General features: G+C 38.1%; 1 protein-coding gene across 15 annotated transcripts in view; it reads right to left on the bottom strand.

Annotated features, from left to right (window-relative positions):
- MCF2L (MCF.2 cell line derived transforming sequence like) overlaps window positions 1-24,970 on the bottom strand; it is a 153,645-nt gene that overhangs the window by 3,341 nt on the left and 125,334 nt on the right. For 9 of the 15 annotated variants that reach the window (XM_084532136.1, XM_084532143.1, XM_084532137.1 and 6 more), the window contains 22 exons: window positions 23,700-23,814; window positions 22,615-22,734; window positions 21,703-21,894; window positions 21,291-21,482; window positions 20,243-20,402; window positions 20,033-20,103; window positions 18,940-19,016; window positions 17,821-17,887; window positions 14,653-14,768; window positions 13,609-13,678; window positions 11,760-11,852; window positions 11,542-11,634; window positions 10,012-10,137; window positions 9,147-9,368; window positions 8,517-8,609; window positions 6,992-7,070; window positions 6,769-6,835; window positions 5,372-5,487; window positions 4,657-4,743; window positions 3,741-3,800; window positions 3,318-3,392; window positions 45-175 (listed from right to left, as the gene is read on the bottom strand). In XM_084532136.1, the coding sequence (XP_084388262.1) occupies window positions 45-175; window positions 3,318-3,392; window positions 3,741-3,800; window positions 4,657-4,743; window positions 5,372-5,487; window positions 6,769-6,835; window positions 6,992-7,070; window positions 8,517-8,609; window positions 9,147-9,368; window positions 10,012-10,137; window positions 11,542-11,634; window positions 11,760-11,852; window positions 13,609-13,678; window positions 14,653-14,768; window positions 17,821-17,887; window positions 18,940-19,016; window positions 20,033-20,103; window positions 20,243-20,402; window positions 21,291-21,482; window positions 21,703-21,894; window positions 22,615-22,734; window positions 23,700-23,814 (2,422 nt within the window). The remainder of the gene's footprint in view (window positions 1-44; window positions 176-3,317; window positions 3,393-3,740; window positions 3,801-4,656; window positions 4,744-5,371; window positions 5,488-6,768; window positions 6,836-6,991; window positions 7,071-8,516; window positions 8,610-9,146; window positions 9,369-10,011; window positions 10,138-11,541; window positions 11,635-11,759; window positions 11,853-13,608; window positions 13,679-14,652; window positions 14,769-17,820; window positions 17,888-18,939; window positions 19,017-20,032; window positions 20,104-20,242; window positions 20,403-21,290; window positions 21,483-21,702; window positions 21,895-22,614; window positions 22,735-23,699; window positions 23,815-24,970) is intronic. The other 6 variants (XM_084532149.1, XM_084532138.1, XM_084532142.1 and 3 more) reach the window with 3 other exon arrangements.

The raw sequence follows: 24,970 nt of genomic DNA, 5'->3' as shown, positions 1-24,970 counted from the left end.
ACAGTAGCATTTGCTTAGCCCAACAGGAAAGCATTTCTGGTTACCAGCTTCATTTCGTTTCCTCCTCCTCCTCCTCCTTCTTCCTCTGCATCTGATGAATTCAGTGGATCTTCAGCACTAGACCAACCATCATTTTCTTCAGATGCATCAAGAGAATGCGACGTTTTAGCCCAACCTTTGTGAACAAACAGCCAACAGTTAACTTTGCAACAGCGTGCCACTGACTGGGAGGAATGTCCTTCCCTCTGAAAGTCACTTAAGTGACAAAAGGAGGAAAAACTTTAGACAGGAAGGTTATTACAGCCACAAAGTGAAATTCAAAGCTAGCAAAAGGTGGCCCATTTCCACCCAAGCGGATTTGTGCCAATGCACAGCAGTGAATTTGGCCATTTGGATTTATATACATTGAAAGAAAGCAAAATTCCCAAGCTAAAAAGAACCTATTTCTGCCTTACACAAAGTTGAACAACGGATAGATATCTTTCTTTTGGGAGAGGGTAGAGGATAGGAACGTGCACTTTATGGGAAGAGGACAGACACACATGGTTGTCACCCAAAGCAACCAGCTTGCTCAAACAAGGGATGGACAGATGTCATCTCATTCAAAATATTGAGCACTTAACAGCTGTCTAAAAATTCAGCAGGAGCTACAGGCACTTCATACTTTATCTGGTGATGCAGCTTACTGTTTAAAGGTATCCAGGCTGACACACGGATGCTTAATCACACTGAATTATCTTCGTGTTAAGTCACTGCACCGAATACCACAAGAACAACCTCCTGCCTGTCACTTATTGCCAAGTGTTCCTTTTTCTCTCTCTGCGTGAAGCATTTCATTTATTTATGAGGCTGGACCGTATCCAGAGAGCACAAAATCCTTTTCCAAATAAAACTACAGTAAGCGGGATGCTTTTCACTGAGGCCAGCAACTGCTAATGTGTGTGCTGAGCTTACAATGAGAAAGTCAAAATAACAAGGACAAATAAACAGTTCCAAGTAACATTTTGGTTCAGGCCAAATTGTAACAATAAAAAACTCAATGAAAAAGACTGAAAGGATAAACAAACATCCCCGCTTCTAGGTAATTATTTGTTAAATTGAGTGAGCAGCAGCATTTTTGCTCTTCACTGCTGCTGAGGCAAGTTACATTTGTTGCCTGGCTGGTCACACCAATGTATAAAGAAAAAAAAAACACAACCAGGAGCATTGTCAGAGTAAAATCAAAGCAATCTAAGAAATCACACTCAGAGCACGCCAAACCAAGCGGGTCTTTTACCTCGCCTGCACTGCTGGATGGCCTGCACGAGGTTAGAAGTACTGACCCGTTTGGCCCTGTCCAGGGTTAAGAATGAAATCTGTGAAGAAACTGAGTAATAAGTTCCTGCTGTATCCCATGCAAATTTCACTGGAAGCACACAGCGAGTAGGCCCATGGGACACAGCGAAAACCCTTTCTGGTATTTCCAAGTTAAGAACAATGCAACAGAAGAAAATTCGGTTTCTTCTAATTGTTCCAAGCTCTCATTAGAAACAGAACCAAAAAGTTGCACAAAAGAAAAAGAAAGTGACACCATTGTAATTGCTCTTCCCACAGCATCACATTCACTGGCCTGCTCATCCTGGAACATTTTGGGCAGCAGCTCCTTTGCCTTTCTTTTCACATATTGTGCTAATGGAGGTAGGAGCAGACCTGCCTGATCCTGCCATAGCAGCAGTACGCCTGTTCCTCAGACAGGCTGGCACTCTAACAAGCACATCTCATCTGTGGAGAAAGAAGTGGTCACTGTGGTCACTTAACTAACTGAAGGCTCTGAGCTTACGCATGCTGATTCAATGTGCACGTGTGTATTCTGCATGATGTGACTACATCAGAGCTCCCTGTGAAGGCAGAGCATGCAAGGAAGTGGCAGAGACCTAAGAAAAGATTATGCAGAAATCAGCAAGCTTAAGTTTGATGGTGTTAGTAAACTCAGAATTCATAATTCGCTTCTCTTCAGAAACAGGCCCGCAGGTTTCTTTACAACGACAGGATCCATCTCCAAGATAAGATTCTGTCACTGCTTCATTTTCCTTGAGCTCACTGGGGTTTAAGTATGAGGGATGCAATCGTGAAAGGAAACAAGTGGGGGCAGTGTGTTGTGCACTGAGAAGCTGTGACCATCATCTGGTGCAGCTTCATCCTGAAATGGCTGAGCTCACCACACGTTTATCCCTCTTTGAGTTGGTGAAGAAGAAGAGAAAGTGTCTGTCAAAAAAGAGATCAGAAGGTGCAAGACATGAAGGGGGACTTATCAGATGTTTTAAATTTGTTTACTTGGTTTTGGTTGTTTCTGAAAGTGAGAGGCTGCTGGACAGGACAGCAATTCAGAAGTGTGTTCAGAGGACTCAGAAATTTTAACGTAAAGTTTTAATGTAAATTAGTAACGTAATTTCAGTAGTTTCCATGGTACTTGTGGATCTCACATGCAGAAAATTAACACTGTAATTCCCATATCCACACTTGTGGAGTTTGTGAACAAGTCTGGCCTGGGATTACACTGCCTGCTGCTCAGACAGGGTCAGTGGCTTTGTACAGTTTCCCCAGCACAGCAGCAGAACCAGCATCATTTCCACAGGTGAGACAAACACAAAGGCTGTGGAAACCTGGAGAAGGGGACAGTGGGAGGGCTCGAAATAGCTTAATGTTTAGAATAATGTTTTCTAAAAGAAAGACAGATGGTTACATGAGAAGAGAGCACTTACCTTGTACTCTAGTTAATGAATCTCAGGGATTTGTACTTAAGCCTTTGCCAACATCCTTGCTAGTTAGAAATGGGTCATTTAATGGAAATGTTTTATTCATTGCTTAGCTGTGGGTTGGGAGGACAGCAGGCAAACTGCTACTAGGGGGTCAGTTAAAGCATTGTGGGTTACCAGGGTAGTGAAAATTGCCTACTGTCAACCCAAAAAAGATGCAACAAGACTGACTAATAAATGCAAACCGAAAATGGAGTAAGGCAATGTACATTCCACAGGACAGGGGTGATTCTCCCTCTAATTAGAGTACATGACTTTCCTTCCCCCTGCTCCTTTTTCCCATTTTTTAGAAGTTAAATCCTCTCTACAAGATATTCTACCTTATTTGAGGCTAAGGTAAAACTTTGACAAGTTGCGCTATCAAAACCAACATAAACAGAAGCTGCTGGGCCCATTTGGAACAACACAGCAGATACCAGCACTGCTGCACACATCATCATCATCCAGGTAATCCCCAGTGCTCTGACGGAACACCAGGGATGGGTGGGGATTTGTGGAGTACAAGATGTGGTAACACTCTACCTCTTAAACCAAAAGGAGTTGGATCACTCACTACTTCATGCCGCTTAGGTTTTTTGTCAGGACTGGTAGGAGAAGCTGCAGGAGGATGAATAGGCAAAAAACACAGAAGAGAGATATTGAAGAACTGGAAAAAAGAGAATAGGTGGACTGCATGCTAAATACCTTTGAGTTTATACTGGAAAACAAATGGATTTTTGTGATCACTCTAGTTTTAGCTGTCATTGGTCAATTACAGTAGGAGAAGGTAATTAGTCATGTACAGTTTAAGATGATTTGACAAATTTATTTTATGGTGATAGACGAAAGTATACGTAAACTTTTCAAAACGAACTAGACATCAAATTAATATAATTAATTTCAATTTTAGACAAACATTACCAAATAAACAATCACTTTAATATAAATTTAGTGCTACAGCAATACCTGGTCCTGTAAGAAGGATCATTGGCAATGTCTGGCTTTTAGCAGTAGGAGATGGAGTTTCTGTCAAGGCAAGCATGGGATATTAGTGCTCACCTCATTGGTACCAGATACACCACCCTAGAGTCTCTCCAGAAAGAACTCAAAGGTAATCAAGTTTTGAAAAGGCATTCAGAAAAGATGCTTGGAAAAGAAAAACAGTCATATTCTTGAACGAGTGTCATCATCTTAGTGCAATTCAGACTGTTCAAAGATAGCTGTTCAAAGCAAGAAGTGAATGTACCCAGTGCAATTACTCGGCAGGAGGAAGCAAGAAATATCTCTGAGCCCTACGTTTTAGAAAAAAAAAAAAAAAGAATAAAGACCATTTCTGGAAGCATAAAGAAGTTCTTCTTTACTTTTGAATCCAGCAAAACACACATTCTGCTGTAGTCATGCTTTAGGAGTTCTGTTAAGAAGGGAAGCTAACACAGAAACACTCCAGCAAAACCTTGATTCCTTCTTGCCAAGTACAGGTACATTTGGGGCAGATCCACTGAAGCTAGAAGCAGGCCAGGCATTTGATCTGAAGGTAACATCCTCTAGGCTTTCTACAGGAAGAGGGCACTTTGAACTCCTTCTTAGGCTCCAGTAGTGAGACCAGAAGCACTAGAAACTGCACTCCTTCCTTCAAATCTCCAACAGCTCTCCATCTTTGCAGGCTGTATCTCCCTCTCCCACACTGGAGGCAGTCTCTCTCAAAAAAATCTCCCTGTCATGGTCTGTGATGCAGGAACCTAGCCTGAACATAGAACAAGCTAATATATACATTGAAAAAGCATACATGAACCTGTTACACTACACACATGAAGGTGTTCCAATTACAACCTTACATAGAAAACAATCTAGCTTTTTCTTTTTTATTATTATTTTTAATTACCTTTCTGACTTTTGAGGTTAGTAAAGCCCTGCAGCGTAAAGCGCTTTTTTGACAGTACAGAGCATTCTGAGGTAGAGCTAGTGTCATCTACAAAGGAAAAGAGACACAGAAAGAAAGGGGAGAAGGCCAAGAAAAGGTCAAGGCAAAAAATCATTCACAGCCCTGCCAGGGAACTAGCACTTCGGGATGAGAAAGGAAAAACTGAAAGTCCAGGTACAACAAAAGAACCCAGGGGGCAAGTTGTTCTTATTTGTACAGGGGTTTGTAGTACCACTAGTTCAGTAAATAATCTCAGTTATGTAAAGCAAAATTCATGAGAATCCTCTTCATAAAAAGGTAATGCCAAGGAATTTATTCAGAAGACAACTGAGGAGCTCTAGGAGAAGATCTACTACAGTCTTTATCACCCATAGTTCCTCCCACCTCCTTTTCTCTCTCCTTCACTAGGGAAGTTTTGGGCCTGTCCACAGCACACAGAGGAACACAGAAACCCCAAGGTAAGGGCAGCTTAGACTGGCATGTTCACACAGAGTGTGTGCAGCACCTTGTGGGTGGGCTGCCTTGGGGCTACCAGCAGCAAAGTCCTGCTCCTTCAGGTGTAACGTTGCATTTGCCTGTATTACCATGGCTACTGTGCTGGTGGATCTGCCTGTGCATCTGCAGCGTGAGCATGCTCTTCACAGCTAAAGATCACGATGCATACGTGTAAACTCACCTTTGCCTTTCTCGGGGTACTTTGGTGCTACTGTGGTGACATAACCTTCTAGGCTTGCAAGGTCAGCTTTCCTCTCATCCATTTTTTTTGCGTTTCTGATGTTGTTCCTTGAGGGACTGTTTATTGGAAGAAAAGGAAGACAATCAGTCCATCTCCAGCAACTGGAATCTGAACGCAGGTGACGACCTTGTGTCACAGGTTGCCTTTTACATGCAGATGTAAAGGCTGAGAACCATTTCTTAGCTGCTTCTCAGTTCATAGCTTCTAGAGTTGAAGCTATGCACACTGGTGACTGTGCGTAGAAAGACCATGAGCACATATGAAGTAGAAAAGCTCCCCTTGTGACTGCAAACACATACTGTGGCAGTGGAAGCTACTGAAAAGGCAGCTGCTCAGTACAACCTCCACTCACAGACACTCACTACAGACATATTCTGTGATGACAGCTTCCTTCTGAACATGCTAAGGAGAGGGGAAAAAAACAGAAAAGGAAAAAAACTCTGCCTTTTAAAAGCTCCTAATTCAGGAAACAGACAAGGAATGAACAAAGAAGATATGTTGAATCTTGCAGCAGGATTCCCATTACACCTCGGACTGGGAGTGAAAAGGAGAGAGATCCCATGAATACCACATATCTGGGAAATGCTCTGTAAGTGATAACTAGATGCATGAAGCATGAGGGCAGAGCACTACTGATACAGATTTGAGCACACACAGCATGGGAATGACTGAACATATGAGTATATGGGTTATGGTAAAACCCATACATACACACATGCACATAATGTCGTGAGGAAAAAAAGTGAATAGCAGAGGTCAGATAAGGGCAGAAAAGCAGGAGAGAGCAAGAGACTATACTTATATAGTTTGGTATGGTGAAGGACAAAACACAGAAAAATTTAAAAAGCTTGACTCCAAACTTGAGACACTGGAGGAATGAACACATCACTTAGTAAGAAAGCTAAAGCAGAGAAAGAAAAAAAAAGAAACAAGAAAGAATGCTCTTGCAGAAGACGAAAAGAAAAACAGCATGAAAATGGTGAGAGAAAAGAACAAAGAAAAAGGCTGCTTCACATAGCTACATAACTCTCTTACCTGGGGTGTAAAGTATATAATTAGCTGTTCAACAAAGAGAACTATAATACCATCAGAATTTTGGCTGGCATAGAAAGTTACATATCTATAAAACCTGTGCCACTGTTGCTCTCCAGAACTATGACTATGAGTTCTGGAGATGTATAAACCCCAAGCTTCATAGCTTTATATTAGAAAGAGACCTAAAAAATCCTAAGATGTAAGGGTCAGTATTAAGGGACAGGAGTAATAAAGAACTATAAAGTGAATGTGTTAGTATATTTGCAAAACAAGTAGAGTGATTAGACAACAAACTTACTTACCTTGTACAAGATGATGCTGGTAGAGGTAAACTCTGTGTGTGTTCAAGTGTCCTGTGCTGACTAGCTTCTGTAATGGAGAAAAGAAAAAGAACCATTAAACTGGTTTGTGTTTTAAGCTTTTCATTTTTACAGTCCTACACAGTGAACAGAGTAGGTTTTGAAGTTCAAAGAGAACAGAGATTAAAAAAAATATATAAGTGTGTATATATCCAAAATATTTTACCTCTGCATGCCTGCAGTTGACTTGTCAGCACTTTTCTTATTTCATTTACCCAAGTAGCTTTAACTTCAGGAGTTGGTGCCTACCCAAAAATAAATACAATCAGCCATCAAGCAGAGAATACTTCTTACACAAACAGCTTCAAGCCAAAGCACAGTCTTAGAGGAATCCTTCAAGAAGGACAGCTAGACCCTCTATCTAGTCCCTCAGTGAACAGAAACTATTTGTAAGAATTTGAACACACTGAGTGAGAAGGCTGTGCAAGTGCTACAGTCTTCCTCTGGCTCCCTTGCACATGGAAAATGAGGATGTGATTGGTGACAGCCAACATGGTTTCACTAAGGGCAGACTGTGCCTGACAGATCTGGTGGCCTTCTACAACAGGGTTACAGCATCGGTGGATAGGGGAAGAGCAACTGACATCATCTGCCTGGACTTGTGCAAAGTATTTGACACCATACCCCATGATATCCTTGTCTCTAAATTGTAAAGACATTGACTTAATGGATGGACCACTCAGGGGGTAAGGAATTGGTCACAAAGAATTTGGGTCAATGGCTCAATGTCCAAGTGGAGATCAGCAACAAGTGGTGTTCCTCAGGGGGTCAGTACTGGGACCAGCACTGTTTAACATCTTTGTCAGTGACATGGACAGTGGGATTGAGTGCACCCTCACCAAGTCTGCCAACGGCACCAAGCTGTGTGGTGTGGTTGGCATGCTGGAGGGAAGGGATGCTATCCTGAGGAACCCGGGCAGGCTTGAGAGCTGGGCCTGTGCAAACCTCACAAGATTCAACAAGGCCTTGAGCACCTCTCCTGCATGGACAGGCTGAGGAAGTTGGGGTTGTTCAGCCTGGAGAAGAGAAAGCTCTGGGGAGACCTTACAGTGGCCTTCCAGTACCTAACATGGGCCTACAGGAAAGCTGGGAAGGGACTCTTCAGCAGTGTAGTGACAGGACAAGGAGTAATGGTTTTAAACTAAAAGAGGGGAGATTTAGACTACATATTAGGAAGAAATTGTTCACCAAGAGGGTGGGGAGGCACTGGTACAGGTTGCCCAGAGAAGCTGTGGATGCCCCATCCCTGGAGGTGTCCAAGGCCAGGCTGGATGGGGCTTTGGGCAACCTGGTCTGGTGGGAGGTGTCCCTGCCCATGGCGGGGGGGGGGAAATTAGGTGATCTTTAAGGTCCTTTCCAACCCAAACCATTCTATGATTCTCCCCTAACTCACTCCAGTGAAAGCAATAGCAATAGTGTATGCAATATCCCCCATGAATATTGGGGAACACAGATTTAATTTTTTTTTTTTTTTTTAAATAAGACACTGTATTTGAAACATATCATTTATGAGACTGCTTATGATTTAACCTATGCACTGTGGACTTTTTTTGGTTTGTTTTTACATTCTCTCATCACTTTCTATTAGTGATATAATAAAGAAAAGAAAAAAAAACACAAAACAGATCCTGTTGGGTTAGACCCCACACACTTTTGAACATCTTTTAAAGGTAGTGACATTTTATTATTACCTGTATGATGTAAACTTCTTCCCTTGCATTATACCAGATTTCAAATTTCTTTGCATCACCTTTGACATTTTCTGTTATTCCAACAGCTGCCATCTAGAAGCAAAGAGAACAGAAGCTGACCTACCGAATTGCAATTAAGATAACAGTGGAAGCAGAAGGCTAATAATATTCATTAGCAATCTATTTTTGAAAAGGAAAACCATATTTGGTTTCTCCCTCAAGGAAAAGAATAACTAATAATACAATCTGCATTTTGGACATTCAGTACTTCGTGTCAGCTTGGCTACCTCAGAGGGAAGAAAGGCTTAGTTTTGTTAAATTGAGACTGATTCACAAGCTGTCTCTTCAAATGAATACTGAAAAATCTGACATCTATTTTCTGTGCGATTAATGCAATTACCATTCATCTACACTAGTATGGTTTAGATTTTCGCAAAGGAGAATTCCTCCAACTCCACCAGCAACACCAAGTGACACAGACTTTCAGTATCCATTACGTTTGCCTAAAAGGGTGAAGTTCACACTGCAAAACTATCATGTATCTTTGCTGACAAAAACAAAACAAAACACTTGTATTATTGCAACGAAGCCCTCAGTACCACTACCTTACTGGACTGCTCAATGCCTTACATTTAAGGAGTGTTTGTAGCTATAAGAAGGTGCCTTCTCATATCCCTCTCCATTTTCTTCTCGCTTTTTACAGAACAGCACTGCTTTCTCATGGAGGAACAGGTGTCGCTGCATCGGCTTGAAGCGTGCCAAATCTTTCACCTTTGAGTGACCTTTTTTATGATCAGTCCAGACATTGAAGGATCCCTGCATTAAAAGCTTGCCCAGCTCATTCAGGTTTCCCTGGAACAAAAAGTGATATTTATAACTACAAAGAGGTAACATCTGACTAAAACACACTCTCTGAACAGGTCTTTACAAGTTCTGTCATTCCAAGTAATCTCTCACATCAGTGTTTATGTTGAGTATGGAGAGGTAATGAAAATATAGTCAGTGTTTAATATTCTCTCTCCCCTACACTGCTCAGGCAGGATTTTACAGTCAAGAGTACCAGTAGCAAAGATATGGAGATCTACACATAGAAAAAGGGAGAGGTACAATACACATTGTTTTTTTCAAGTGTCTGCTCCAAAACTCCTTGCATCGCTCCATTCTACCAGAAATTTTAGGTGTAGTTTTACATATGGATATAAAAAACTAGAAGTAACTCCCATGTGTCAGTAGCCTAGAACATGCTGTTCATTATGATTTTTCTGTTTTTAACGTGGTGTCAAATAGATCAAAGAAAGAAAACTTGGGTAGACAGAGCAAAATATTATTCAGAGCATGAAAACTTCAGAAGTATACAGATCTTCTTCCCATTATCACATAATTACATAATGCAGTTTAAAGGCATCTTTTGTACAAGATTCTTCTCATTCTTAGTATGTAACAGGGAGTACACTGTACATATGTATCTGAAAAAATTAAAAATATTGTTACTCACATCATAGCCTGTAATGGCTATCTGGTGCATAGAATCATTAACTGCTTTGAGAATACCCAGTATAGAAGTTAATGCCTCCTGGAGATCTTCAGCTCCTTCACAATTCTTACTGTATTTCAGCATTTCCTGAGTGGACAAGAAATGACAACATACTTAGTTTTTTTTGGAAACAGCAATAACTAGGAATATTTGAATTTTAACACCAAATTCGGCCTACATTTTTCAAGTTATCCAGGGAAGTCAACACCATATAATCTAGTGGATTAAATACTGACTAACTCAGAAGACCCCAAGGTCTTCTTTATTTCTTATCTCTGCTGCTAATAACCTGCACATTCGTCCAAACATTTTTATAAGCAATACCTAAGAATTTTACAATATTAAATTGGCAAGCATTTTTCACAAGTGCTAAAAACAAAACAAAACAAATCCCAATGTCACATCCACTTTTTAAAGCAAATAAACAAACCTGAAACATTTGTTACTTTTACAGCTAGCAAATATAAAAATATAGGCAAATTTCATTTATTATTTGAGTTATTGCAAAGACCTGGGATGGCTTGGAATGCTAATCACAGACCAAAACTTTGAGCGCTGTCTACACATTTAAAAATGTAATCCTTCTCCAAAGAAGCTTATTGGTGAAGCTGCATCTTCTAATTTGGTTCCAGATGAACATAGAGGCAAATTCCTATGGAACCCCACAGGCTTCACAGCATGAGAATCAGCATTTACTAACAGAGTGTAGAAAATAAAGACACTTTAAATAGAAAACCTTTCAAATGCTCTTCTCTTCAGATAAGTTTAAAGTAATTTATTCTTTAAAAGTTGTTAACTTTAACTGTTTTAATGCAATAGTAAACTATTGTAAAAAACAATTGTTGAAACTCATGTCTACGTGGTAAATATTTCCTAAAACAAGCCAGTTTCAAGCATGGCAAAGATTTAGACATTCATTTTAAAATTTGTAATAGTATATTCCTCTCATTTTGCTCTCTCAGTATGTCTAAATGAATCAGAGTGGCAAAAATACCACACAGTGTGCTCAGTCAAGTACATTTCCTAGAATGTGAGTTGCTTTGAAGACTGTGATTAACTGAAGCTTTCTGGACACTTTCTCAAATCCAGCAAGGCTAATTCCTGTGACATGCATGAGGCCACTATAACTGACAAGTAGCATGTACTTCTGACACTCTCTTCTCTTTGTTGCAAAACTTTTTTGGTCTTTTTGTTTTTCCTAATCAATGTTTTCATCTCTTCAGAAGAAATGTAAGGGCAAAAGAAGTTACACATGGTGCCTCTGTGGTAACATTTAATGTTTGCCTGCCTACTAGTAGCTTTTTGGCTGAAAGAGAAAAGAACTGAGCTGAAAGTTGATAGACTGGAATTTCCTTCTGTTTTAATTTATACGCCTCTCTACTAACTTTTAGATTTCTTTCCAGCAGGATGAGAGTAACAGGATTAAAAAAAAAGGCAAAAAAAATACACTTTGTTTATTAACCAAAAATGATGTAATTTTATAACACATACCTTTAGCAATAACTGGTATTTGGTTATTCTTTGAACGGGTTTCAGCAAGTATGAGTCCAAACTGAGCTTGTGGTCAAGTTTCCTTTGACATTCCTGTAATCAGTGTCAGATTTCATTGGTACACCAATCAATATTTTTTGTCATTTGTTCTTGAGATAAATTAATAATTTAAACATAAAACAAATACAGAAATATTTCAGAGATTCAAGCAAGCACACCTGAAAGAATACAGAATCTGAAAACTGCCTCCACAAACTTTCAGATCGAGGTTTATTTTGACAGTATTTTTCATAAATCTGGAAGTCTTCCATCTGAAATTGGAGAGAAGAGCAAAATATTACTCAATTCTTATGATTTTAATAGATTAAGTTCATAAGAAGTTTTTCCACAGTCAATAAGACTAAAGAAAAAAAATAACGCAATTCCTTGAGGCATCCCTAGCAAAAGCAATTATTCAGTCACTAATTTTGTAACAGCTACACATTTTGTGCATGGAATATATGAATAAAATGTTCCTGTTCATTTTTATTTCAGTTTAATATTAGACACCTTATGAAGAAGCATGTTATATTTACAAATATATTTACACCAACATGAAAAATTTGGGATCTTTTAATTTAATTCAATTAATGCCAGAACACGAATTCCTCTGTGTAAATTAGTAAAAAAAAATCTTTGTCCTTCTTTACAAATTTTTATTTTGTGCTTTTCAATGGAAATTTTCCTAAGTCATTTATTTACTATTTTACCAAGTTTTTATCATCTGTTTGCTATTATTATTCACTATTTTACATCTATTTATTATTACTACGTCTATTACTCTTATTATCTATTTACTCTTTTATAAAGTCATTTATTGCCCCCTTATCACTTCAACATTGTATTCAAGAGTTTGCTATTTTTTATTCATGGTTGCTTACACAGGTCTCATGGTGCTCTTGTATCTTCAGGAGACTTGCACACATGGGTAATCTATTATTTTTATTTGATTATTCATTAAATTTTCACTTTCTGAAATTCATTTATTCATGAATGTTTCCCCTTTCTCTAACAGAGATGGCCAACCAAAGAATTGTACAGCCCCTCAAATTACATATTGTCTAGATCTTCAGCTTTTCTGTAGCTCGTTTTGCTGTTGCATTAAAAAAATCTAGTATGATTTTTTTAAAAATCCCAAGTAACTCATAAATACAAGTGGTTTTATATATTCTAAAGTCATCTGCAGGGCTTTACAATCACCTTATTACAAATCTAGACATGGCCTCACACTTCTAATTCTGCAGGAAACTCACCATCCTGTACCTGTTTTCACACATTTGCCAAGTTCAAATGAGTTAGTAACTGAACAGCATCACTTCAACATTTGTTGAAAGCAAAAGGAAGCGAGACTGCATTGAAAAGGTAACTTTAGATTTAATTGAAAGGCTAGGTAGGAAGTCCGCAAGCACCTCAGCCCTCCCATTTTAGGAAACACCATCCTCATGGCTGCTTCCAGTAAATGGTAGGGAGAGGGATGAATACTTCCAGTTTCAAAGCCTCAATAGTTAGCAGTAACAGATTAAGATTAGTTTCCATATACAGATTCCTATCTAGCCATTGGTATTCTACAGGCGAGACTCAATGTTTAATAAATCCCAGATTAAAAAGTTTAATTCTGTTATAGCTTTCCATTTTCACAGTAAAAAGTAAAAAAAAGAATGTACTCTGCTGAGTTGTATTCTTTTAAGAAAAGAGAAACAAACAAAATTCCAGTAAGGAAAGCTAATCAAGTACAACAATCAGTTACAGTGATGTGAAATGATCCAGTACATGACTCCTCTTCATGTTTTCCTAAATGCAACTTTAATAAAGCAATTTTCTTTCAACACTCTAGTAGCTCTTTCTGTCAAAATTAATGACTCTACACAGTGGAAAATATTCCCAACTCTCAAACCTGTTCAAGACAAAAAAAAAAAAAAAAAAAAAAAAAAGGGGGAACTGGTAGCAATTGCCACATGAAAATTACTTTCATCTGTAACAGCCTTAGAATAGCTTATGAATAAAATGCCAGCATGAGATGACACATACCTGATCCAGAAAGCAACGTCCTACCAGTTCTGGGTATTCTACATAATTTTCTAGTTCTCTCAAGAATATTCTACAAGGAAGAAGATTTTATTAGAGCACACCTTGAAGTTGTAGCAAACGATAACATTCTTGCAATTCGTTTTCTAAACTTAGGAAACAGAGTCGTAATTCTGTACTATGAAATTAACAAAGCTGTTCTAGATCAGGTTTTTACAGAGGGATAGCAAAATGAAATGAACAAACATTCTGACCAATTTCTTTTAGCTTCCTGTTGCTGCAATAGAAAGGAAATCCAAGATTTTTTTTCAGGAAAAAAAGTTTGTTTCCCTGTCTTGTGTATTAAGCAGCAGGATTTGTACAGTTTAAAAGTCTTTGTTTTTTTCCTTCTAAGTGCCACCAAACAACACAGAGCAAATAATAATAATAATAATAATAATAATAATAATAATAATAATAATAATAATAATAATAATAATAATAATAATAATAATAATGTGGCAAAACCTGAAGTTTAGTTTTTCCTGAATAAGAAACAACTATTTAATACACTTTATATCTCTTGAAAATACTTATTTTCTAACCATTACAATATTATCACATGAAGAAAAGTACCTTTCTAGCAGCAAGAAGGTCACTTGAGTATAACATTAAACAGCCTCAAGAAGATACAAAAGTATCAATTTGTGCTTTAGGGTAATAATTTACTTTCCATAGTAAGTTTCATAAAAACAAACAAACCAACAACAACAACAACAAAAAAAACCACCAAACTTTGCTTTAATTAGCTTGTAACCGGATCACAACACCTTTCCTCAAGATGACCACCGCCAAAATTTTACCTGTGTTCTGAGAACATTTAAATACAGTTTCACACAGCTTTACTCATTTGTAAACACTTTGCTTTTCTCCTCCAATGTAACTTGAATTTCGACTTGATAGACAGCCAGGTTGGACTCAGTAAGCATCTTTTAGCAATTTAGGTCTGATTAAGAGTACAAGAAAACCATTCAAATGCTATTTTTATATCTGAATGCAAATCCTCACCTGTTGTGAAAGTGATAAATTTCTTCCATGTTCCCAAACAAAATATCCTTCTTGTTTTGGAGTTCTGGTGAAATGAGGTGAGCCATTAAGGGGTTGTCCATCTCTGCAGCATACCCCTGGAACAAAGAAGCGCATGATCATTGCCCACTGATCACCTCCTTTTACTTGTAGTACTTATCTCTCTTATAAGGCAATCTGCCTTTGCAGGCTGATAAACAGCAAAGAAAGTTCTATATTAATCATTAAATAAGTCTACAAATTCTGCTCTTCCCTCAATTTAGAAAAACACACCTAAAGTCCTTAGAAAGATGCTTGAATAATTACTGGAATTCTTAGTTGAGCAAGGGTGAAACAATGTTTGCAAATGTTTCACCAACCAAAGGCTATGAATTCTCATACTCCTTAGAGGTCAGAGTTTGATTTTTTTGTGTTAGAATTTACACATCTGAGTTTAAAACCACAATTCTAGTACGCATGTAAATCTTCACGTTAGTGTTGGCTTTAATGATGAGGGAGTAGGATGGTGGTGGAGTCATCATCACTGGAGGTGCTTAAAGAAAGGCTGGATGAGGTACTTAGGGACATGGCTTAGTGGGTGATACTGCTGACTGGGGGAAGGTTGGACCAAATGATCTTGGAGGTCTTTTCCAACCTTAATGATTCTACGACTACAGTTACTTCTACAGATAACAGAAACCATTAAGCTACAAATTCTATTTTAAAGATACTTTCGTTAGACTTGCCACCAGAGGCCATAACTTTAGATTATGGCATTTTCCATTTATCATATAAGGCCGCATTCTCTGCATATACATATTTGGCACAAATAGAGAAAAGAGGGCACACACGTGGCTTTAGCTCAAAAGTGCTCTTCTCTGGTACCCTGAGGACACTACTCTGTTATTAACAGATCTCACAGGGAAGACAGACAGAGACGGAAGGAAAAAGAAAAGAAAAAAGTGCAAGAATGCTTTAGTACCTGTGCTAGTAATACACAGCAAGTGTGATGGAATAGCTTAATTTAATGGCAAATAATGGTACCTGCCTTTCTTAGGCTCCTGTATGAATGAACTACCAGATGCCTTTTAGTCATCTTCTCAGAGACAAAGAAGCTAAAACAACATCCTTTGAATTTGTCAGTTTAATCGGGGGAATTGAACTAAACCATGTGGTTTACCGAAGAACAGATCATATGGATTGGAGAACACACATTTGGAATGATGCAAGATTTGGCTATTAATGCATTAAGCAGCTGCAGGAAGATGTTGTGACCTACTTTAGATTTGGATCAGATCTCTCTCTTCCCCCAAACCACACTGTCATGGATAAGGTGCTCACAGAAAAAAAATAACCACATTAGCGACAGATTTCTAATAAAAAGGATAAGCAAAATTACACCTACAATCAAGACTCTCAATTTCAAAGTTATGTCCAAATGACAAAAAGTTATGTCCAAATGACAAAAAGAACAAGCTGGTAAAGTCAGCTAGCCTCAAGAATTCAGATGTTTGGATAAGCTAGTGATTAGATTTTTATTATTACTTTTTTAATAATTTGTTTAAAAAACTACCTTTCATTTTCCATTGGAATCCTTTGCAAAGAGAAAATACATCGCAAAGAAATGCAACATAAAAGGAGACACCATCTGTACAAAAGAGTACCAAGTTATTTTTACGGGAAAACTGGAAAGATGAGTACCATAGGAGAAACAAAGGAATTGGGGAAATTGTCATAACCATGGACTAATAATAAGAATTACTCAAAAGTTGGAAGACTGCCATTGAACCATCAGCAAGGATCCGATCCAAAGTTACTGTTGGCAGTTCTGATCACCCAAGTTCAAGAGAGATGAATAACAAACTTCAAGGAGGTATTGAGAAATGAGCTTGGCATGGTCAGAGTGCTTGATAGTCTATTGTATTGGCAGAAAATGAAGAGCACTCGACCTAGCAATACAAAAGGTTGCACTATATGTAAAACAAGAGAAATACTAGAAGAACAGAAAGATTCTGTAACAGCCTCCATTATCAGAAGGAAGAACCAAAAAGCCTTCAACCATTTGAATCTTGATTTTAAGAACAAAATTATACTGATAGGATTGCATACAAACACAAGGAATAAAGCAATCCTTAAGGTCCACTCCAGACCTATATTGCTTTATTACCCCACATCAGACAGCTATCCTGTTGTTGACATGTCCCAGCATTTGGACAGAACCCAGAACAGCAACGCTATTGGAAGCTGAGCAGAAACTAGGCAAAGGTAAGGCCAGAGTTCCTGCAATATTCTTATTTGAAGGTATCTACCCAGAAATTATCACTGCTACATAATTTAAGACAGCTCCTATTTAAGAGCCTAACACTTGCATGGATACCGAAAGCGCCCAACTGGCTCAATTTTGACACATCCTGACTGAAATAACTCACCCTCAAGTTATCTGAAGCTTTATCATCTCCTACAATCAAACTGGACTACAGCAAAATGATGCGTCCATGTATGAAGACTTGACAAATTTGAGGAACAATACAGAACCCTGTACAAGAACCCTATCTACAAGCAATACACAGTACTGTAATTGTGCCTCGATAAGCACGGAGCAAAAGAAACACCTTTGTTTCCTTCACAATTTTGATTCAAGATGTTATTATTCCAAGGCACTCGTCTGCCATAGTTTTACCCAAGATAATTGGAAGATCACCTAAAGGTCTACAAAGAAGGATGTGATAAGTAGATTTGCTACTTTGATACAAAATTTTCTCAACACAAATTCACATTCCAGTGTGAATTTCTTCTTTCAATGCAAATTCACATTCCAGTATGACACTATCTTCCTGGAGCTGACCCAAGACTCTGGAATGAACTTCTGCAGGAATTAATGACCATTACAAATGTCACTGTGTTCTACCTAAATAATCAGGCATATCTTATTTTCTGCTGAATTTGTGTTTAGTAATATAAAATCCTAGTTGCACGAGTATTTCTAGGAAAAATATTGTACATTCCTGCCTCTGGAATATGAGACAGGAAAATACCAGACAGGAGAGATGTAACAACCACACTGCTTGATGAGACAAGAGGAGGCATTACAGTGATAAGCAAAGCATATTAACATCCATGAAATGAAACAGAACTAGATTCATATCAGCCACAGTGAAATTTAATCTTTACCTCAAGAACACAGAGAAGTTCGTCCACATATGCTCTTTCAGTTTCAATAAGTTCATTAATTACATGCCTGTAAACAAAGAACGGTAATTAAGGAAGGCCTATTCACTTATGCAAAATATTGAGGCAACATTAACTTTGTCTGTTTCTACTTTCCTTCAAACAATAAAAGAAACATTTCCAGTTCAAGTAAAATGTGATTTTCATAGACATTTCTGTCAACAGTTCATATGTCCTTATTGAGAAGCGTGCATTTTAAAAATGTTTTAAAGTTGAAAATGTGTTTAAACAGGAAAAAAAGCCAAAAGCTAGCATTTTAAGTGTTGTAGGAGCTGAACTGAAGCAGTGAACAGTTTTATCACTACTTATCACAAAATCTGTTTATGCTGTATTTGCAAGATTTAGAGCTGCAAAGGATTATCAAATACAGATTTCAAGTTGCGCTGGTCATTTTAAAATTGAGGCTTTCCACTATACTTAGAAACATCTAATAAATGAGGCACAGTGCCTCATTTTAAAGTTTAATTTCCTTCATAGTCAAGCAAGCACACTTCTTTTTTCCCCCGCTTGTAATTCTGGATGATTTAGCATATGGTTACAACAGTGAAATGACACCAAGAGCATCCAGTTTTCAGGTAGAAATGCAAGTTCTGCTATACCACACACAGGTGGTATTAAGTTATTTTTGGAATGTGTGTGATGCTATTTAGTGTTTGTACAGGAAGGTGATTTTTCTTAAGATTTGTCAAAACAGGGACTAAAGAGAGTCAAATAGAAAACCCCAAAAGTCCTCTGAAGCATGGAGACCAAAATTTCTGATAGATTTACAGGAGGTTATTCCTCAAAACTATGTCATCTTTGAAATGAAAATATGCAGTTATCTTGCCATAGCACTACCTTGCTGAAGCAAAACTAGACTCTGGTATTATATAAACTAGAAATAATTCTGCAGACAGACTGAAATACCTTCCTCTATGTACAGAACACAGCCAATGCATTTCAAAAAGTACTGAGACTTAATTCAGAGAAGCATACTTGTCTTATCAAATCCTTAGCCAAACTCAGACTTTACTGGAACCAAATCAGAGAAAGAACATTTGTTGTTTATCAAAATATACTTACTGCCGTAGCACAGCTAGGTTTTCTTCATCATCCATCGTGGATCCTCCTCTGCTTTGATGGAGTTCAGTCATTTCACTCTAAAGAAGGAAACAAACAAACAAAAAATAATCACAGCATCACAGATGGGGGTGAAAGCACTTTAAAATATGGAGCTTTGCACTCAGCTCTATTTGCATGCGTTTTCACAGGCAAGACTGTGCTCCATTAGAAATGAAGTTATTTTGCAGAAACTCAGCAAAAAAAAAGTCAACATGAAGGTCTTGAAGCACACATGAAGATTTAGATTCAGGGAGTTCACCATGAAAGGCCGGCTTAGAAAACATCATGGCTCAAGACCCCTCTCCAGCAAGGCAACATCAGAGCATCAGCATTAAATTCTGGAGGCAGTGCCGGCCCTAGTCTGTTTTCCAAGCTAAAAATGAGGTCCTGTGCTAACTTTCTGGTTGGTAGAAAGTAACTCTTGTAATGGCTGAGCTAATCCCAGATCTTCTGAAATAAGGAGAGGTTCTGCTTTCAAGTACCCACCCCCCAAAACCAACCCTTTTCTCCAACTCTTGTCCCTACTGGCCACGCAGTCCTGCATTTCTCCTTGCATCGTCTCTTGACTCTTGCTGAACCTTTCCTGAGTTAATTCGACTCTCTAACATAGTGGGGAACTATTTGTTTCTGTTGCTGCCGTCAGGTTACTTTCCCTGCTGGAGGCGGGGCAGGAAGACCTTCCCCACTTGGGAATGGCAACCCCTTAGGTCAGGTGAAGCTATCTGTGAGCCAATGACAACTACCTCTTCACTTTCGTCAGTGTTAAGAGTAGCCAGTTACTACTGGCAAATAATAAATGTTTCCTGTTCATAGATTTTATATTTTGCTGCCCCTAACATTTTTCCTAATATAGGCAACTATTTACTTTACCTTCTCTCATACCCAGCCCAGTGACAAAGCAGCCTCTATTTAAACCAGAGTTACTTTGATAGGGGCAATACCATCACATTTGCAGTGGAATTGCCTCACTCTTCTTGAAGTTGTTGAATATTCTATTGCGTTATGACTTTCTCAAGCAGTATGCGCATGAAAAACACAGAGAAAAAAAAATTACCTTTCCTCTTCTGTAGTTTACCTTCCGAAGCACACCGCTTTCTGAGTTGGATACATGATCTCTTTGAAGACCTAAGCACGTAAATCAGAATCAAACAGCAGTTAGAACTTGAGCGGATCTGACACAGATGTTTGTGCAACCACAAATTACAGCTGTTAGTTTCTGAGCACAGTGAAAAAAAAATACTTAAAGGCTACTACAGTTGCTTACCTGGAGAGGTACAAGGAGATTTTACAAAGGCTTCGGGTCTTGGTGCAACTGGCTGAACAGGACGTGTCTGCTTAGCTGCCAGTTTCTTAAGACTTACTTGTCTCTTTTGAAACATTTCTTCCATGCTTTCTTGCTTCTGGAAAACCTTTTGCACATGCTCCTACCATTGCCATAGGAAAAAAAAAAATCACTGTCAGAGACCTATCAACAAGCTAGACAGCTATTTATGGTACATTGATTTGAAATGGCTATTGCTTTTATACTACATATAAAAATACTACCATACTCTTCACTCCTAACAAGGCATAATTTACAGTTATTTGGTACACTTAAAAACTGGAACATTGCAAAATATTTTCTCTGCTTGCTGTAGAGAAACCAATGGAATTCAGGTTTCAAATTAAAAAAAAAAAAATCAGGGGAAAGTTTTCTTGAAAGCATCTAATGGTTCTGTTACAAGAAGGTATCAGCAAGAAAGAAAAGCTGCCCAGAGAGATTGTGGAGTCGTCGTCTTTGGAGATACTGAAAACCTGCCTGGATGTGATCCTGTGAAACATGCTTTAGGTGACCATGCTTGAGCAGAGGGCTTGGACTAGATGATCTCTGGTGGTCCCTTCCAACCCTGATCATTCTGTGATTCTATTTTCAAGTTCTGCTTTGTAACTGCTTTTTCCTATGAGTTGTGCAAGGATCAGGGACAGTCATGTTTTAACTACATAAAGAAGATATCTCAAAGAGATAAGATACATAAAGAAGATATCATTTGGGAGGTTTTTTTTTTTAATAAAAAAATAAAAAATCCTACTGTCTGAAAATTTGAATTTTTTATTAATAGGCTCTGGAGCCCTTGATGCCTATCCAAACATAGGACATGACTACCACCTTGAGTAAGGAAATGCGCCAGCTTTCTAGTTCCCAGCTGTAAGTACTTGCTCTGATGATTAGCACGAAGTCATCTAGTAGGGTTAGCTTTATTGATGGCTCTTTAAGAAAGCAATTCTAAAATTAACAAATGAATGCATACACATACATAAATATATTCTGGTACCTTTAGGTCCTCATTGAGGATTTGTGCATACTCTCTGTAAATTTTATTCAACTCCTTGATTTTATTGCCTGCGCCAGTGTCCAGGAATTTCTCAATCTCTTGTAACGCTGATTCTGCACCATCCTGAGACTGACACTTATCTACAGGCTGTGAAGCCAGCAGATAAATTCCTTCATCGCACCATTTCATAGACTAGAAACAGAGAAGAGAAAAGGCTCAGAATGCATTGATGTCAGCTTCAAACACTAAGAAGCTCTAAAACATTTCACACCTCTACTTGTGATGTATTCAGCTATTAAAGGACAAAACTTTCAGTATACCCATATATTTTTTAGTCTCCTGTTATGACAATGGGTGGGCAGAGGTTTTTGCCAACAAGACAGGAAACAAAACCATTCCACAGAAAATTTACCTTTTCTAATAAGCTATGCAGTTCTAGAGATTTGTTAAGAAGATTCCTCCTTCGTTCCATCTCAGTAGTGAAGGCATCACAGAGATGATGAAGTTCACTGCATTTTGGAATAATGGAGTCCACAGCATAGTGATTGCTTTGAATGAAAGTGTCACCTTCTGAAGCTAGCATTCTGGCTTTTGCTATGGTTTCCTAAGAAAGAAAGCATTGATTTCAGTATATATGTCCTTGGATCAACATCAATTAAAAAAATTAGAAGTTATACCATTTATTTTTTATGCAGTCAAACCCACATTTATACAGAACACATTTTAAATTAATAGCTGCCTGACTTCATAAATCAAAGTGATTTTCTGTCTTTCCAAATGCCTAAGAACTTTTATGCTTCCTGCTTCATTGTATCAGAGCACTTCAGAAACATGAATTAGTATAACCATATAGCCCCAGTGAGAAGAAATCCAAATCATAATATGTTAATAATGTCTCCTTTTTACATTTTTCAGAGCATATTTTTGTCAATCTTGTTTTAGTATATCATACACTCAATACACAGCCTTCCCAATTTTGAGTTTTAATGAAATAAGTGGTTTTATTAGGAGTGGAAGTGTCCCCTTGATCATAAAGTGCAGAACTTGGCTATGTAGACATTTTATGTAAGTTTTCCATGAAACAATCATACCGACTCTATGATTAGTCACTCCACTCTTCAGTAAGAGTTGCCTGAGAACTGGGCCATTCCAATGGTTGAAAGCATTGCTCCAAATTCCTTCTGCACATTACTTTAGACACTAATTCTGTCCTGCTGTTAGCTTAAGCTCTGGTCATATGATATTTTCAGTAACTAAATGACATTCCCCTACACACACACACACACAGAGTCATACTAGAAATATGGAGAAGTGCAGTTCTTACACATGATTTTTCTTCAAAGTTGACAAGATCTTTCAAAATGTGCTCCGCATGTGAACAGCTGTTTCCCACATCTGTGAAAGCAGACAGTCTCTCGGACACAACATCCAAAGCTGCTTTAACCTGAAAGGACATACATGTAAGTATCAATGAAGATGATTCCACCTCTCCAGAGACGTATCAGTTAAATAGCTGATAGCCACTATTTGCAATCAGGTGACTCGCATTATGGGGTTACTGGAGCACAAACACAAATTAGGTTTTTGTCAATCTACTTTTATCCTCAACTTAAAATGAAAACAAATACAGAGAAAAGGCAGTGAAGTAATCTTGTTTCCTGGTAGTAGCAAAAAAAAAAAAATAATAATTCAGGAAGAATAATGCTCAGAAACATTTATCATCTTGCTTTGAATAGACGAAAATAGTGCAGAGACATTAATGTAAAGAGCAAAGGGTGAGGTCCTCACCATACCAATTGTTTGAGAGAAAGATATATATGCACACACTTGGGATAGGGTTTCTGAATGTTGATCCTGTGGATACACAGTGGGCATATTCTGAGTTCAACACCAGAGTAAAGTGACTGTAGGTGCCATTAAACACGAGTTAAACTAACATGAGATCAGAAGCTGGCTGTAAAAATTTTAGTTCAGTCTCCACCCAGCTTCTAACATTGTGGTTGCAACTTCCCACCCACAGTGTTGGAGACTGTTTTCTAAAATTTCAGCCAGAAGGTTTAGGTAAGTCTTGGTTCCATAAAAGGACCTATTGGCAAGATGAAAGCATCGCAGACAGCATATTATGCTTCTGTGGTGGAGAATGGATTTCAAAGGAGTTTTTGAATGCTTATACACTGCTAGGCTTGTGGAAAAAAAATAACACTGCAGAAGAGAAGCTATTATGTCTCTATAGGCAAGTATTCAAGGTAGTAAAGATAGCAGAATGTCAAGTAAGGACATGTACAAGAAAAAAAGTTGGAGAAAGTTTTCAAGCACACACACACGAGCTGCAAAAACAAGAAGGGGAAGTATTTGCTTCTGAATCACTCCTATATTACCAAATATTGACTGCCACCAAGAATTTCTCACCTCTCTAAAATTCTGTTCAAAATTCCGAAGGCACAGACACTGCTCAAGTTTTTGCTGGTGCTTAATCCAAAACTCATCAAAGGCAGTCTCCGTTTCATGTAACTGAGCCAAAAGCCTTAAAAAAAAAAAAAAAAACACACAAACAAAACAAACCTGTAAGAATGATGGTTACAACCTTCAAGGGACAATACAATCTTCCACATTAAACAAAAAGTCTCCCCAAAGCAATACTTTCCAGAAAAAATAAACTAGATACAGGAAACTTTTTTTGAGCATTGCACAGAATTGTTTTCTAGAATAACATTGATGTAAAACTGAAGTCCAACAGAAACATTAAGTACTGAAAAACTGGCAAGTGTTGATCTGAAGGTAGCTGCTGCATATACTGCCTCTCAGCTCTGACCTGGGGACACAGTGCAAGCAAACATAAATAAAACCTACAAATACACGTGGGCCAGGACTCCAAGGGACCAAAACTTTGAGCTATAATGAAGATTTTTGCCAAAATTTTGTATTGCTGTGACCAGCCAGCTGCCCTCACATTTAATTCCTTGGAGCAAGGCTCGTAAAAAACCTGAAGGTCGTTGCTTCTCTTCCGAGCAGAGATACTACTTCAATATCATAGACAGTTGTACATCAGTACTGCAATAAAAATAACCTTCATTCAGGTTGAAGAACCTTAAGGATTTTGACCAGTCTTCTAATTGTGCATTTGACATTGTGGTATGCTACAGATTTATCTCCTTGGTGTACTTTGCTCTATTGAGGCTACATCCAGGGAAGGCTGTAGGTCAGAATTTTAATAAACTTTATTCTTTAACAGCACAGAAACAAACCCTGTATTTAAAAGTTAAACTCATTAGAAAATAGTCAGACATAAACAGTTTGTTCCAACTTCTGTCAGTTATTGTATTAAGTAGGAACATTTTGGATAAATTAGCAACCCCCACCCCAACCCTGATTATCCTTCAGATAGCTAATAGCTACAGTGACCCGAAAAAGTGACTTCTGCCAAGCTTTGTCCATTGGAATTGACACTTACTTGGAAAGAAAAGTCAGTCCAAGTGTAACAGAACATAGAATGACAGACAAAAAAAGAATGCGAAATGCTGCCTTGGGGAAATGAGCTATGTTTTTATAACTTTGTTTAAATTTACATCTGTGCTATGATGATGATATAATGTCTTCAAAACTGGCAGTAATTTAAGGGGGAGTGGGAGAAACAAAGGAAAATAACAGCTATTACTTATATACCCAAAGGAAGCATATAG

Source organism: Aythya ferina (assembly GCF_964211825.1).
Source record: "Aythya ferina genome assembly, chromosome: 1".
In the NCBI taxonomy this organism is placed as follows: Eukaryota; Metazoa; Chordata; class Aves; order Anseriformes; family Anatidae; genus Aythya; species Aythya ferina.
The sequence above is the reverse complement of the archived record's forward strand: the minus strand, read 5'-3'. Positions and strand labels throughout refer to the sequence as shown.